At 38.4% G+C, this 16923-nt stretch overlaps 1 protein-coding gene across 14 annotated transcripts in view; it reads left to right on the top strand.

Annotated features, from left to right (window-relative positions):
• mycbp2 (MYC binding protein 2) overlaps window positions 1-16923 on the top strand; it is a 301458-nt gene that overhangs the window by 112921 nt on the left and 171614 nt on the right. For all 14 annotated transcript variants that reach the window (XM_042066141.1, XM_042066068.1, XM_042066086.1 and 11 more), the window contains 4 exons: window positions 1391-1583; window positions 9011-9285; window positions 13137-13358; window positions 15542-15733. In XM_042066141.1, the coding sequence (XP_041922075.1) occupies window positions 1391-1583; window positions 9011-9285; window positions 13137-13358; window positions 15542-15733 (882 nt within the window). The remainder of the gene's footprint in view (window positions 1-1390; window positions 1584-9010; window positions 9286-13136; window positions 13359-15541; window positions 15734-16923) is intronic.

The following is a 16923-nucleotide window of genomic DNA, read 5'->3' on the forward strand; positions in this document are numbered from 1 at the left end:
TTCAAAGAGGAATCTAGGAAAACACCTAGATTTCTGACCTCACTGTGGCAATTTACAGCCAGTGGCCCAAGTGCATTTCTTATCTTAGGAACAGAGCTGAGTGGACCAAAAATAATTATCTCTGTTTTCTTTTCATTTAATTGTAAGAAGTTTGCAGCCATCCAACTCTTTATGTCATTAAAGCAGTTAAACAGGCTTTCCAAGGTGCAGGAACTATCGGCTGTTAATGGCAGATAAAATTGAGTCTCATCAGCATAGCAGTGATATTGAATGTTATGTTTGTTAAAAATGGAGCCAAGAGGCAGCATATATAGGGAGAATAGCAGAGGGCCTAAAATGGAACCCTGAGGGACACCACATTTGATAGGTGCAATGGACGAAGAGCAATTACCTAATCTTACAGAGAATGTTCTATCATTCAGATATGATGTGAACCATTTCAACACCACCCCTTGCAGACCAACTTCATCCTCCAGACGTTTTAACAGGATGCTATGGTCAATGGTATCAAAAGCAGTACTAAGGTCAAGAAGTGCTAAGAGGGCAGAAGAACCATTATCTACTGAGCAAAGAATATCATTTTGCACCTTAAGTAGAACAGATTCGGTGCTATGAAGTTTTCTCAAACCTGACTGAAATTTATCTAGGATGTTGAAAGCATTCAAATAAGAAGTGACCTGAGAGAGAACAACTTTTTCCAGGATCTTTGAAACAAAAGGTAATTTGGAAATAGGCCTATAGTTTTTCAGGTCACTGTAATCACTGTAATCAAATAGAGACAGGGGAGCAAAACATAGAGCATTCAAACAAAATCATAGAGTGGTCAGAGATACCAATATCAACAATTTCTAAATTAGACACCGAGAAGCCAGAGGAAAGTACAAGGTCTAGAGTGTGGCCTTTCTGATGTGTTGGTGCCATCACTGATTGATGAACATACCTTAATTGTCTTTTTCAAGAGCTATGTAGTAACATTTGAACAAAGTTTCTATGTTATGTGTCTCAACGCACCTTATGACGTCAATTTACATCATATTGGATTTCACAAAGGTCACAAATTTTATCCAATCTTAATGAATCTTGACATACATGATCTTCTGACCAAGCCTCACAAAAGTTACAGGAATTGAAGTCATATCTCAGCAAAACTTTCACATATCAAAACCAAACTTGGTATATGGATGGATATATATCTGCGTGTCATCTTAAAAGATTTCCCTAAGAGCAAGCATGCATTAGATAAATAGAATGGGTTCCTGGTGGACTCTGATAAGTGCCTGTAGAAAGTAAATCCATACAAAGTAATCTCGTAGTGTTGATTTTGCATGCTTTTTCCTAGTTTCTCAACATTAGCAGCACTACACAAATGTAAATATTTTATGATTTTTAGGAGTGTTTTGAGTCCTTGCTGAGTATCTTGCACTGGAGCTGGACGACGCTTGTGTTGGGTGTGGAAGAGCTGCGTGGACTAAAGGGCTTCCAGTACACAGCCACCCTGCTGGATTTGGAGCGCTTACGTTTTGTGGGGACCTGCTGCCTGCGACTGCTGCGTGTGTACATCTGTGAGATATTCCCTGTATCAGGTATGCATCCCTTACGTATAGTGCCCTCGACAACATCAACAGCAGCAACATATATACAGTGGGCAGTGCTTCGATTTGGCCAGCTTCACTCGCGGTCCGCGCGTGGGATCACGCGGTATCACGCGGTATCACGCGACTTTAATTTGTATTTTTCCAGTGAGACGCTGCAACAACCCAAACAACCGGTAGATGGCTCAAGTGAGCAGGGTGTCTCGTAAAAAGAAATGGAGCCTGGAAAACCCTACACAGACTTCACTACAGACTTTAGCAGACTAGTTTAGAAATAATGTAATAGCCAGAAATATGCCTGCTCTGCCCTAATAAAGAAATATTTGGTTAACTGCGAGTGAATCCCGTTTGCAGCCGTAGAGACGCAGGACAAATTAAACATTCTGGTTTTCTCCGAGTGCAACGATGATAGACAGACATCATTTGGACAAAATATAGAGTATTAACCTCCATTGCTCAGCCAAATGCCTTCCTGTTACGTCCTGTTATCACGGAGTTACAGGCGATAAACGATTTTTGATGGTCACAAGTTTACTTCATTAGGGACTGTTCGTTATTTATTTAAGGGGCTACCGGAGGAGTTTTGGGAGCATTAGTCCAAAAAGACGTGACCCTCCCTCGCCAGCAATACATTTTTCTATGACCCTCCAAAGTGATTATGAAAAAATCACTGTCAACTTTTTCCGGGTTTATCGCCTACTGTATTTTAACGTTTTCACATATTTGGCCATAAGCCGTTTATCATAGGCTATCACGAAACCAAACTACAAAGGCGAACACTTTAACAGGGGGAATTAATTGGGCATGAATCATGCTGAACGCTATTTCGCTACCTTAGAATAATAAGGTTCTATCTGCGTTTTGAGTAGGTACAACCGGGACGATTGAAACGGGGACGAATGAAACATTCCGGTTTTCTCCGAGTGCAACGATGATAGACAGTTTGGACAAAACATGGAGCATATTAACCTCCGTTGCTCAGCCAAATGCCTTCCTGTTACGTCCTGGTATCACGGAGTTACAAGCGATAAACGATTGTTGATGGTCAAGTTTACTTCATTAGCGGTTTATTTTTTTGGATTATTAAAGAGTGTTTTTCATTTAAAGGTTTGACTTTGTGCTTATTCAGTAGAGCATTTAGTGCTCTCCCCAATCCCAGACGTTCACAGTGCATGTTTGTTTGTAATGGATGCAACCGCGAGATAGGCTATGCGTTTGACAGTGAGTTGTTAACAGAACCAAGACATATAGCCCAGCAGCAATCTAGGGACTGGTCGTTATTTATTGAAGGGGCCACCGGAGGAATTTTGAGTGCTTCAGTTGGAAGTTGCATGACCCTCTCTTGTCTGCTAGAAATTGTTCAATGACCCTCCGACAGAATTGTTAAAAAAGACATGACCCTCCCCTGCCAATTGTCTTCCGCCCGCGCCACAGCCACACACTTTGTGATAACGTTCTTAAATCAATCTTTCCCGTGAGCTTGCATGCTACCAGTCCTTCCTTTTCAAATGTGTTGCGCCTGTTTGCACAATTTCACAAATAATCATATGTGATTAATAGTATGACAAAAAAATCCCTGTGCACGGGGACCGAAACAATGCATGCCAACTTTTTCCGTGTTTATCACGTATTTTAACTTTCCCCGCTGTCTTGCCGTTGTAATGTTTTCCCGTAGAATATCCCATATTTTAATACTCTCATAACAGCCCTGCCATCGGGCCTGTCTCTGTGTTGCCCTGTTGCTACCCCTTGCCCTTCCAACGAAACAGATGTCTTCAAATCATCGTTTTCCTTGCTTGAAGGCGAATTTAGAGTGATGTTAACCTATTTAAGTTTAACGGCGCGATTGTCGTGAGAGCACGATTCATTGGCGCTTGCATGTTCGGCCTTATGTCTACGTGCGCACCTGAGGCTACTCAGCTGCAAGATAAATAATTTCCCCTGTTTGTATGTTCACTGCAGGTTGGCCTACCATAACTTACCAACTCTGCACTGTAGACTGGCTATTTATATTTTTCTGTGAAATAAGCAAATGTATTTGTTCAACTTTATGAAGCAGAATTACGCATAGGGTACTTGGAACATAATACATTTGACAAAGGACAGATGAATGTTGCTAGTGACAAAATATTAACTTTCAGTGTTTTACGATGTCTTTGTCATGGGGAAGTGTTTTTCCCCATGCATTTATTCTAGGTTACTGTCAGTGACTGCCGTGAGAGAAGCGGGTTCTGTGTTTCGTTCATGTCAGTGACTGACGCGAGAGAAGCGGGGTCTGTGTTGTGTTGTGTTGAGTTGCGTTAATTTATTTTCATTGGGCATACCGTGCCGTGTCGTCCACAGCTCTTCAGTTCTGACAAAGCCAAAATTACTCCTTTTGAAACAATGAGTGCAGGGAGCGCGTTTGTATGGTTATATTGCTTGACGTGGGGGGTCCCAAGCAGCTTTCAGCCATAAGGCTACTTTGAGAACATTTCAATTCACCCGACACTAATATTCAAAATGTTGAAAACTATTTCGGCATAGCCTATAAAGCAGTTTAATTAAATGGAATGTTAGTTGTAAACAAACGAGCTACTTGGTGAGGCTTGGCCTCACAGATGCGCTCGTGCCTTAGATGGCAGGAAAAATCTTCACGATAGGCCTATTAACTAACCACCCGATTCACGTTGGCTGGGGGGAAGGGGGGCCATCAGACAATTGTGCCCAGTTAATCCGGCCCTTCCCCCCAAAAATCACACCTTCCCACCTCTGACAGCTTAAAAGAAGTCAAATTGACTCCTTACTCACAGACCTATTCACAAACCTGCGGTTTTGAAATCCTATGCAGCTACACGAGCTTCCAATTTTGCATTGTAGGCATAACTAACATGCAATAACGCCACCAACAACAACCAAAACTGGGCTAATCATTGTCAACATGTAAATTAAATGTAACATTAGTGTGAATCAAATTAAAATGTTCTCTTTTGCAAACGTAGGCATAGTAACAGAATAATTTAATAATGTTACAAAGATACTACATCAATCCGTATGTTTCATTGGGCTACTAGGCTATTTGTTTTGCCTTGATTCATTTAGGCTAGGCCTTTTTATTCAGGGGCCGTATTCACAAATAATTTTAAGGCTAAAAGTAGCTCCTAACTGGCGAATTTAGGAGCAACTCCTAAAAATAATGGGCGTGTCACTCCTAACTTCAGGACTCCTAATTTTTTCACAAAAAGTAATTCACGAAGCATTTTAGACCTAAATGTAGCACCTAAGTCTGGGACAGCTTAAGTCGAGAGGACTCCTAACTCACTAAGACCTATTCATAAACAGCTTTTTTGTGGCATTTTACGTTGCAATGTTTTGAAATAGCCTATGCGCAACAGGAGCTTCCAATCGCAAGGGAACAATTTTGCATTCATAAAAGGGATGCAATAACGCCACCAACAACAACCAAAACTACTCATTGTTAACATGTAAATGAAATGTAACGTTTCATTGTGAATCAAATTAAAATGTTCTCCTCTTTGCAAACGTAGCCTAGGGATATGGTGACAGATTCATTTAATAATGTTGCAAAGGTAGGCTACTGCATCAATCCATAGGCCCATGTTTCATTAGGCTACTAAGCTATTTGTTTTGCCTTACTCTTTATTCATTTAGGCTAGGCCTTTTTATTCAGTTATTAATCATCTTCCGTCCTTCGCACTACTTGTGTAGCGCACGCATTCTCCGACCTGTCACCTGTCAGTCATCATCGGAAGAGAGGTGTTTGGAATTCCCGCGTTACAATCGTCAGCCAATCAAGGTGGTCACTTCAGTCAAGCTCGTGCATGAGTAATGACGTCACCCATAGCCACGAAGACTCACTCCTAGTTTAGGAGTTGTCTGAAAGGCTTTGTGAATAACTTTTAAGAGAAAACTCCAATCTAAAATCTTTAAGTGCGATTTAGGAGTAGCCTACTCCTAGTAGTAAGATAAAAGCCTTTGTGAATAGCCTACGACCCCAGTTATTCATCATCTTCCGTCCTTGTGTAGCGCACGCATTCTGAGACCTGTCACTCATCATCGTAAGGGAGGTGTTTGGAATCATGCCCGCGTTACAATCATCAGCCAATCAGCCAATCAAGGTGGTCTCGCTTGCCCATTTACCCAAATTAATGGTCGAATATTACTGATGATCATTGTTATTTAAGAACATGCAGTGTGCGTAGGGTACCAAAACATCTTGCTCGTAAAAAAGCATCATAACGCACATTCTGGCGGGTCTGTTATTTACTGTAGGCTGCGCAAACCACATGCCTTTATTTTGGGCAAGCCTGCATTAATTCATTCATTCAACCTTTATTTATTCTCGGAGGGTCATTGAGGGAAGCCCTCATTTTCAATGAAGCCGAAATTACAGAAGCGAAGCAAAGCGCTCCACAAACAAGACAACATTCGAGGCCTTCTGTTGAAGAATTTTATATAAAGCCTGCGCTGACAGTAATCCTCCTGCCCCTGATAGGCCTACCACAGCTGTGGATAGTGTGGAGTGTTCAAGTAATAAAACAATCCAATGTGTGTCTCAATTGTCCCCCGCTGACCACCTCACACATTTCTCTAGATTTTGCAACGAACTTACATGACACAATGCCATAAAATATGCCAGTTTTAGGACACAGAATAATGTTTGTAATGATACCAGGTAGGCCAGGTATTGTCGAAGGTGCATGGTGAAGTGAAATTCTTACTTTGGAAAACAAACATTTGCCGATATCATCGCCGATCATCAGAATATTGCAACAGATTCTGTGTTCTGGACTGTAGGTAACTTGTTAAGCCAGTGGTTCTCAAACTTTTATTTCATTCCCCACTTTGATCAAGGGGCATGACTGATGATAGTGGAGATAAGGTGTTATCCCGAGGCTTTTGCAAGTAAGCATCTTCGACGGTAGTCTATTAAAAATATAAGTTTTCGATGTCCCAAACGGAGAGCCATACTTTATTGTTTTTAACGATCTCTATGTTACTCACAAAAATGTAGGCATGGGGACATGATGAAGTAGGTTATCCAACTGTCGTGTGTTAAATTATTGTGATTACGAGCCAGTGGTTTTCAAACATTATGCGTGACTCGGACATCTAACTAAATGCAACAGGCTCATATCGTCCTCGCATTCGCAAAATGAGGACCAGTGTTTTGTCAAATTGCAAATAGCTATTCGTTTTAACTATTTTTTTACAAAAAGCACTTCATACTATCTTAATCTTGGAATATGGGGAGGGAAGTGGCGCGTCTGCAGTCAGCCAAATATGAATATAATTCTGCGGCATAAAGCAGATGTAATTGTTTATTGTACAGAAAAATAAAAATGACATGTCAAGCAGTCAATTGACTACATTGCAGTCAAGAAGTAGGCCAAATTAATTTACGAAACCAAAACGTGGGTCATAGTTGTCTAAGCCTCTATTGCGTAGCCTGTTAAAAACGTAGCCAGATAGTATTAAATCGGCAACAACATTGTTTTCTGCAGAAGCCTACCCAAGGCTACAGATTAATTCTGAACAGTTATTTCTCTACTGGCTCAATTATCACACCACTGTTTTGATTTGCGTAGTTGCGTTAACCCCAACACTGACAATAATGTAGACAGCAAATTTCGATTTTCGTGTAGTCAAGCCTTAAGCCATACCCAAGTAGCCTAAATCGAGGTAATGTTTAATTATGCCTGATTTATTTTGTTATTGAATTCGTAGGCTGGGATTACTCTCGGCAACAATTATGTAAGGGACGGCAGGCAGAGCGATGTACAGTGGCAGAGCGACGCACAGTGGCTGAAAGTGGTACTAAAGCTTCACGCAGCTTCACGCCGCGTAATGCGCGAATGAAGTGGTCATTTGAAAGCGATGCCCACTGTAGCGCTCTATCAACAACAGCAGCAAATGCTTTATCTAGCAAATGCTTTAAGCTACTCAATTTATAGCGGAGATTGAAATCTCACTTCAATCACCACAGATGATTGGCATCCCTGACCAAGAGTAAAAAGTGTAATAAAAAAAGTGTAGTTGTGAATTGAAGCCAATTTATTTTGAGGCTTAGGCTTCACTGTTTCACATGATGTCTGACGTGCTTGTCAGCTATCATTGTCATTATCAATATATGAGTTACTCTGTAATTCTTAGCCCTGATGCGGTCATGATACTTTGCCCACAATAAGGATATCACGATTCAACGATCCTGATATTCATCTATGATACATCACAATATCTGAATTTCATAAGTAAAGGTTTACCTTTCTCAAGACATAAAAAGAAAGCAGATTTCAGGAGGACAGAACCACTAACCTTAGGTTGCAGTTTTGCATGTGAAAAACTAGACATACATTAGGCTACTGTAGGCTAGGAGTTAATGTGATAAAGAATACACTGCAAAAAATGAAATCTAACCAAGTGTTGTTAATCTTCTATTAAGATCAAATAATCTATTTGGTATTGTTTTTAGTATGAAAAGACTTACCTAGTGCTCTCCCGTAAGATCATTTTGACTTAATTTAAGAAAACCTTGACTTATTTTAAGGTGTCTTATCAAGACAAATTTACTCAATGCACTGGCAGACAAATTTGCTTGTTTTTAGGACAAATTTGCTTAACGCACTGGCAGACAAATTTGCTTATTTTCAGGATGAGATGTCTTAAAATAAGTCAAACTTTTCTTAAATTAAGTCAAAATGATTTCACGATAAAGCTCTAGGTAAGTCTCTTTATACTGATATAATTTTTTATCTTGATATAAGATTAATAACACTTGGTTAAATTTTGTTAGATTAGCACTTTTTAGAGTGTGTTCATTATGACAGATTTACCTGTATACTGTCCAATTGGATTCTGTCATTGGTTTTGGGGGAATTGACAAGTGTGATTTATTTTTGCAGACAATGTAAAGGACTGGGCGGCGGTCATATTTTGTACCGCTCTTCGGTACATCTAGATGTTGTTTTTGTTGTTGTTGTTTAGAAGTGAACATTGTCATGGCTTTTATTTTTACTTTTATATTTGCATTGCACACACAGATGAAATAGCCTGTCCTAGGTTCATTGATCACCTGATTGAGAGAGTGGAGTCTGATCACATTTTTAAATACATTTGGTCATTTAAGATTGCTTGTTCAGGGGCCTCTCTGATGAAACTGCCCTAATGTGCACTTCAATAAGTGTTTCTAAAATATTGTCCATCATCATCATCATATTGATCGAATATATTCTACATGTATGCGTAATGGTTAAATTTGTTTAAAAAAAATGTTTGGTAGGCTTTAAAATGTCCTGAGATTTGACTGACGCAAAATCCTCAAACTGAGATAATAAATGGATCTTGATCTGGAGTCTTTATATTCTTCCCTTCTTCCCTCAAAAGTAAAATGAAAACCTCTTATCGTTCACTTCATTCAGCCACCTCAAAGGCCGTGGTAGAGGAGTCAAGCAAGCTGGCAGAATGTGTGGGTAAGACACGCACCTTACTGAAGAAGATCCTGTCGGAGGGCATGGACAACTGCTTGACCAAGCTAGATAATGACCCACAGGGCTACCTCAGCCAGCCTCTCATACTACTGGAAGCTGTACTGCAGGAATGCCACAACACCTTCACCGCCTGTTTTCACTCTTTCTACCCCACCCCTGCTCTACAGTGGGCTTGCCTGTGTGACCTGCTCAACTGCCTGGATCAGGTATTTGGCTGGAATTTTTATATCCACGACAAATAGCTTTTTTCCCTGTTTTTACTATTTCCTATTTTGTGTAGCGGATTGTTGAGAGTAGTCCTTCTCCTACCTGTTATTTTGATGTTGTTACTGTTTTAATTTGAGTCTTGACATTGGGTTTGACTGCCCAAGGAATGTTAATGTGCATGGCCATTAGGGATCGACCGATATGTTTTTTTCAGGGCCGATATCGATATCAATTATTACCAAAACAGGAGGCCGATAACCGATAGGTCAGTTGTCAAAAAGGAGGGTAGATAGTGAAGGTGATATGCTGCAAAAAAATAATTCAAAAGCATTTAATTATGCAAACTTTCCTTTCTTCTTTTGATATCTTCTTTTGCATCACAAGTGTAAATCCTGTGTATGAAGTTAATCCAAGAGCTGAGTGATAGCAATTATTTTCATAGACTAGGCCTACACAATGGGCTTGTTAACTATGTTAAGGGACCTGTCACAAAGAGGATGCTTTGCCATCGTGTGTGTGAGTGTACGAAAGGGAGAGGGAGAGGAAGAGGTGCATGTGTGATGGTTGAATAGTTTAACAAAACAGTTTTAAAATAGTTCTTAGGCTATTTAAGCATGCAATTTGTGTCCATATGTAGGCTTTAAGCTACACTTTTGTGAGCCTAAAAGGCACGTTAAAAGCCAGCTCAGGGCGCAATTTACTTCAGGTCGGATTAAATTACGACTGGCCCTGGGTGCCTGTAGCCTGGTCTTTTCTGACAGTCCGTTTCAAAAAGGAGCATAATTTAGGACTTGTCTTCTATGTAGGCCTAAGGGATAACGTCCGCCAAGCTGTCCCGTTATTCACAATTAATGGACGAGGTGGAGGCAAAGAACTCGCGACGCGCAGCACCAGAGTTTGTAACTAGTAGGCTAAACAGCATATCACTAACGTGCATCAATCGGGAATTCGCTAAATGAAGGATGTGGGAGCTTTACTTTGATCCGGATCAAAGAGACAGTAGCTTACAAAGTGGTGTTTTTGTAACTTCAGTGTAGATCAGTGGTTCTCAAACTTTTTCTTTCATTCCCCACTTTGATCAAGGGGGCATTTTCGAGCCCCACCTGTCCCTCATCGCTCTAACAACATGGTCAGGTTTAAATTTTAAAAGCTTAAAATTGTCAAATTTATTGAAATAATGACAAGTTCTAAATATCCTCTTCAGCAGAGTTAAAATCAGCTGGTGCTGCAGATATAATAATAAATAAATACATAATGTGCCATTGTAAATTAAACACACATATTTCTGTTTTCCAGCAACATATTAGGAAGCATCTATAGGCCAATATTTTACAGCATTGTACAATATATTCAATGAAATACCAACATGCTGCATTAAATGGATCCATAATCCAGTCATACTGAGCACTGCTGGTTGGGAAATATTTTTGAAATAAACTTTGCAGGGATGTGATGTAGGTGTACTGTTTAATACATGGGATCACAAGAGTGGCTCCCGAATCAGACGTTTCAGCGATTTCACTCAGATTCTCAAAGGCATAATACTGTCGCGCTCGAGGCGCCTGTCCCATACCTCAAGTTTTTTGGTGAATGCAGTAATCTTATCTGCTAGGTCAGGTAGGTGCTTGTCTTTGCCTTGTAACTGGAGATTTAACTCATTGAGCTTTCCAAATGTATCGCTAAGATAGACCAGCTTCGTCAAGAAATGTTAATTAGGGAATGTGCTTGCAGATTCAAACATGCGCTCTTCCTCCAAGAAGAGGCGACTCGGAGCTCAAACACGCGCAACAGCACTTTACCTCAGGAAAGCCACCTTGCCTCGCTGTGAAACAGTACAGCCTTTTGGTCAGCTCCCATCTCCTCGCAAAGTGTGGAGAATAGATGGGCTCTTAAGGGCCGGGTTTTGATGAAATTCACCACTCTTACAACCTCGTTCAAAATCTCATTCAGGTCGGGACTAACTTAGCTGCCTTGACACGAGCGCTTCCCTATGAATAACACAGTGTGTCCATTGCGCATCGGGTGCTACCTGGGCCTAGGCTACAGATAAAAAAATTAATAAAAAAAACTCCTGTTTTTCACGTCAGTTCGCGCCCCACCTGACATGTCTCCGCGACCCACAGTGATGATTGAGATGATTGTGATTCATTGCAACTTCAGCAATGTAAGGTACCTTCCTTAGGCTACTTTCGAAAAAGAGCTCCGTACAGCTGAAGCCCAGTCAGTCTGCCTCAGTGAGAATCCTAAACTTTCTCTGTGTTCAGTCTTTGATCCTGATTGGCTGCATTCGTGCTAACTAACAAATCAGACGGTGTAGTGGGCGGGACAATGCTCTTGACCACATAGTAGCAAATGCAGGGAGTGAGAGACGCTTTACAGACAAAGTAGCGCGTTTCATTCTTTATCCATTTCAATATCGGCTTATCGGTGGGAAAAATGACCGATACCGATTATTATAAAAATGCTAAATATCAGCCCTAATAATCGGCCCGGCCGATAATTGGTCGACCCCTAATGGCCCCTAACAGTTTGGAATCATTTAGAAATGTTCTTGTTTCTGAAAGAAAACTTTTTTAATTCAAAAGATGCAAATTGGACTAGGAATGTAGATATATTGATAACATCAATGTTATCTGTGCTAATGCCTATTACAGCTGTATGTAGCTAGTTTTCTTGGAATACCTGACCTGATCACTGATCTGTGTTTCAGTTGGATATTATCTTAACTTATATATTTATTATAGCCCTTTTGCTATTCTGTCTTTGTCTATTCTGTAATTGAGATCAAAATATGTTTGGTATTGTTTTTAGTATGAAGAGACTTACCTAGTGCTCTCTCAAAAGATCATTTTGACTTAATGTAATAAGAGTTTAACTAATTTTAAGGAGTCTTATCAAGACAAATGTGCTCAATGCACTGGCAGCCAAATTTGATTGTTTTTTGGACAAATTTGCTGAACACACTGGCAGCCAAATTTGTCAATCAAACTCATTAAATTAAATCAATTGATTTTACAATAAAGGGCTAGGTAAGTCTCTTTACACTGAAAACAATACCAATTAAATTTAATTTCAATACCATAATTTCAAATGTCATTTTTTATATCCTGATATAAGATTACACTGCAAAAACTGCTTATCTAACAAAATCTAACCAAGTGTTATTAATCTTATATCAAGATAAAAAAAACTAGTTGGTATTGTTTTCAGTATAAAGAGACTTACCTAGCGCTTTCTTGTGAAATCATTTGACTTAATTTAAGAAAAGTTTGACTTATTTTAAGACATCTCATCCTGAAAATAAGCAAATTTGTCTGCCAGTGCGTTAAGCAAATTTGTCCTAAAAACAAGCAAATTTGTCTGCCAGTGCATTGAGCAAATTTGTCTCGATAAGACTCCTTAAAATAAGTTAAAGTCTTCTTAAATTAAGTCAAAATGATCTTTTGAGAGGGCGCTAGGTAAGTTTTTTCATACTAAAAACAATACCAAATAGATTTTTTAATCTTAATATAAGATCAATAACACTTGGTTAGAATTCATTTTTTGCAGTGTAATAACACTTGGTTAGATTTTATTAGATAAGCAGATTTTGCATAGTATAGTTTCAGTTTATAGTTATATAGCTTCAGCTACACAAGCCACATTTGGCAGGTGTGTGTAACTCAATTAAAGGAAAACCACTTGTTTTGACCACAGACCAAGCTCAACATTTTAATTAGAATTGTCTGACAACATGAACATGATGACCGAGATACACCTCTGCCTGTTTACCTTAATAAGCCAGTTCTCATGTTAAGATTCTCATGTTAAGTTTCTGACCCTGCTCTCTCCCACTGTCCTTTCACCCTAGGATATCCAAGAGGCAAATTTCCGTACCTCAAGCAGCCGTCTGCTCGCAGCAGTGATGTCAGCATTGTGCAATTCTTCAGTGAAGTTGACCTCTATTCTTCCAATTGCTTATGATGGCGAGGTACTACTTCGCTCACTGGTCAAGCAGGTGAGCACAGAGAATGACTCCGCTCTTGCTCACCGTTTCCCACTGCTGGTGTCACATATGGAGAAGCTCAGCCATGTAAGTTTCAAGTTTTATTGTTGCATATGCTTTGCAATACAGCGAAATTCTTGTGCCACAGTTCCAGTAGTGCAAGGATAAAAGGAATAAATAAACATGGGGGGGGGGGGGGTATAAATAAAGGGAGATGTTGGAGAGACTGTACAGTACCACACATAGCCAAACTATCTATGCACACATATACATGTACACTGCAAAAACTGCTAATCTAATGAAATCTAACCAAGTGTTGTTAATCTTATCAAAAAAATCTATTTGGTACTGTTTTTAGTATGAAGAGACTTACCTAGCGCTTTCTCGTAAAATCATTTGACTTAATTTAAGAAGAGCTTGACTTCTTTTAAGACGTCTCATCCTGAAAACAAGCAAATTTGTCTGCCAGTGTGTTGAGTAAATTTGTCTTGATAAGACTCCTTAAAATAATTCAAAGTCTTCTTAAATTAAGTCAAAATGATCTTTCGAGAGAGCACTAGGTAAGTCTTTTCATACTAAAAACAATACCAAATAGATTTTTATATCTTAATATAAGGTTATTAACACTTGGTTAGATTTAATTTTTTGCAGTGTGATATTTCCATTGTGATTGAAGTTATTTTACCAAAGCCTACCATCAGTGATGGACAAAATTCATAATAGGCCTGTCCTCCATGGTACAGCAGCAACAATCATCGAAAAGCCAACAAAATAACATATTTGAATGTCACCTACACTGCAAAAACAGCTTATCTAACCAAGTGTTATTAATCTTATATCAAGATTAAAAAAAACTAGTTGGTATTGTTTTCAGTATAAAGAGACTTACCTAGCGCTTTTTTATGAAATCATTTGACTTAATTTAAAAAAAAAAAAAGTCATAGTAAAAACAATACCAAATAGATTTTTTAATCTTAATACAAGATCAATAACACTTGGTTAGAATTCATTTTTTGCAGTGTAATATGACCCCTAATTCACAGAGCTACCAGTCGTCTGTTTTAAAAGTAACATTCACACTGCAAAAACTGCTTATCTAATTGAATCTAACCAAGTGTTATTAATCTTATATCAAGATCAGAAAATCTAGTTGGTTTTGTTTTTAGTATAAAGAGACTTACCTAGCGTGTTCTCGTAAAATCATTTGACTTAAGACGTCTCATCCTGAAAACAAGCAAATATGTCTGCCAGTGCGTTAAGCAAACTTGTCCTAAAAACAAGCAAATTTGGCTGCCAGTGCATTGAACAATTTTTTCTTGTTAAGAAAAGCAGTTTGCAGTAAAGCTAACCAACGTCGTCTCCATTGCAGGAAAAAAATACCGAGCCGCCTGATAACCTAATGCTTGGCGGGCCACTACCTCTAGTGGAGTAGGAATGTGTATCCATGACCAGATTACACTGCAAAAATAAAATCTAACCAAGTGTTATTAATCTTATATTAAGATAAAAAAAATCTAGTTGGCATTGTTTTCAGTATAAAGAGATTTACTGTGTGTAGCACTGTCTCCTAAGATGATTTTGACTTTAGTTTAATAAGTGTTTGATTTAATTTAAGATTTTTTATCAAGACAAATTTGCTTAGCACTGCCAGCCAAATTTGCTTGTTTTTGAGACAGATTTGCTTAGCACTGGCAGTCAAATTTGCTTGTTTTTAAGACAAATTTGATTAATGCAGTGACAGCCAAATTTGCTTGTTTTCTTGATAATATGTTTTAAAATAAGTAAATCTCTTATTGCATTAAGTCAAATGATGAGAAAGTGATAGTGTATTTATACTAAAAACAATACCGACTAGATTTTTAGAATATAACATTTATAACACTTGCTTAGAACAAGCAGTTTTTGCAGTGTTATTCACAGTAAAACATAAAATCCACATTCTTCCTCCATCTACATTAATTTGTTTAACATTAATTCTGGGAGTTTCCATTTAAATATCAATTATTGTGGAATAATAGCTGGAACGACATAATTACACAAATATTACTGTCCACTTATACACTACGCATGTATGCTCGAGTTGTCACTGCATGGGTGAACTGGATGGACTCATAAGGGCCAGCATAAAGAGTCTGAACATATTCAATGAAGGACATGCAAAACCTTATCCAATCGCAGCTGTTCTTTCTGCTGTTCCAAACTGATTGATTGATTGAGATATGTCACTTAAGTCACTGCACAGTTGGAAATGTCTTCTTTTTTCTGTACAGAATGAAGAAAACTTAATGGGTATGACAAGTTTCCGTGAGGTTCTTGAGAAAATGTTGGTGATTGTGGTGCTGCCAGTAAGGAAGAGCCTGAGGAAAGAAGTGGAGCTCTTCTCCCCTCACTTGGTGTCTAATACCTGTGGATTGCTGGCCAGCATCGTCAGTGAACTTACTGCCTCAGCTCTTGGCTCCGAGGTGAGAATTTCTCTGGGAAAAATACAAAAACGGATATCTAACCAAGTGTTATTAATCTTACACTGCAAAAACTGCTTCTTTTAATAAAATCTAAACAAGTATTATTAATCTTATATCAAGCATACTTACTTATTACTTATTAACAAGTATTATTAATCTTATATCAAGCTGTTTTCAGTATAAAGAGACTTACCTAGCACATTCTCGTAAAATCATTTGACTTAATTTAAGAATGATTTTAAGACGTCCCATCCTGAAAACAAGCAAATTTGTCTGCCAGTGCTTTAAGCAAATTTGTCCTACAAACAAGCAAATTTGTCTGGCAGTGTGTTGAGTAAATTTGTCTTGATAAGACGCCTTAAAATAAGTCTTCTTGAATTAAGACAAAATAATCTTACGAGAGAGCGCTAGGTAAGTCTCTATACTGAAAACAATACCAAATAGATTTTTTGGTCTTAATATAAGATTAATTTATGACACTTGGCTAGATTTCATTTTCAATAACACTTGGGTTACACTGCAAAAAATGAAATCCAACCAAGTGTTAATAATCTTATTAACATACCTGCAAACTAGTCGCTTTTCGGAGAAAATCGCTGTTTTAAATCAAAATAGGGTGTTTGCAGGTATGTATTAAGATCAAAAAATCTATTTGGTATTGTTTTAAGTATAAAAAGACTTACCTAGCGCTGACTTATTTTAAGGAGTCTTATCAAAACAAATTTACTCAACACACTGGCAGACAAATTTGCTTGTTTTCAGGATGAGGTGTCTTAATTTAAGAAAGGTTTGACTTATTTGAAGTCAAATGGTTTCACGAGAAAGCGCTAGGTAAGTCTCTTTATACTGAAAACAATACCAACTAGTTTTTTTTTATCTTGATATTAATAACACTTGTTACAGTAAGCTACACTGCAAAAGATAAACTAACCAAGTTTTATTAATCTTATATTGACATCAAAAAATCTATTTGGGGGCCTAGCAGCGAAGCTCATTGTGTTTGTATGTTTTCTTATTATTACTGATAGATAGAAGATAGATAGATAGATAGATAGATAGATAGTTAGATAGATAGATACTTTATTGATCCCCAAGGGGAAATTCAAGTGATTCAATTCAGTTGATCAAGGGGAAATTCAATTCAATTGATCCCCAAGGGGAAATTGAAGGGGGCCTATTGGGGCCTATTA

Source organism: Alosa sapidissima, chromosome 2 (genome assembly GCF_018492685.1).
Source record: "Alosa sapidissima isolate fAloSap1 chromosome 2, fAloSap1.pri, whole genome shotgun sequence".
NCBI lineage: Eukaryota > Metazoa > Chordata > Actinopteri > Clupeiformes > Clupeidae > Alosa > Alosa sapidissima.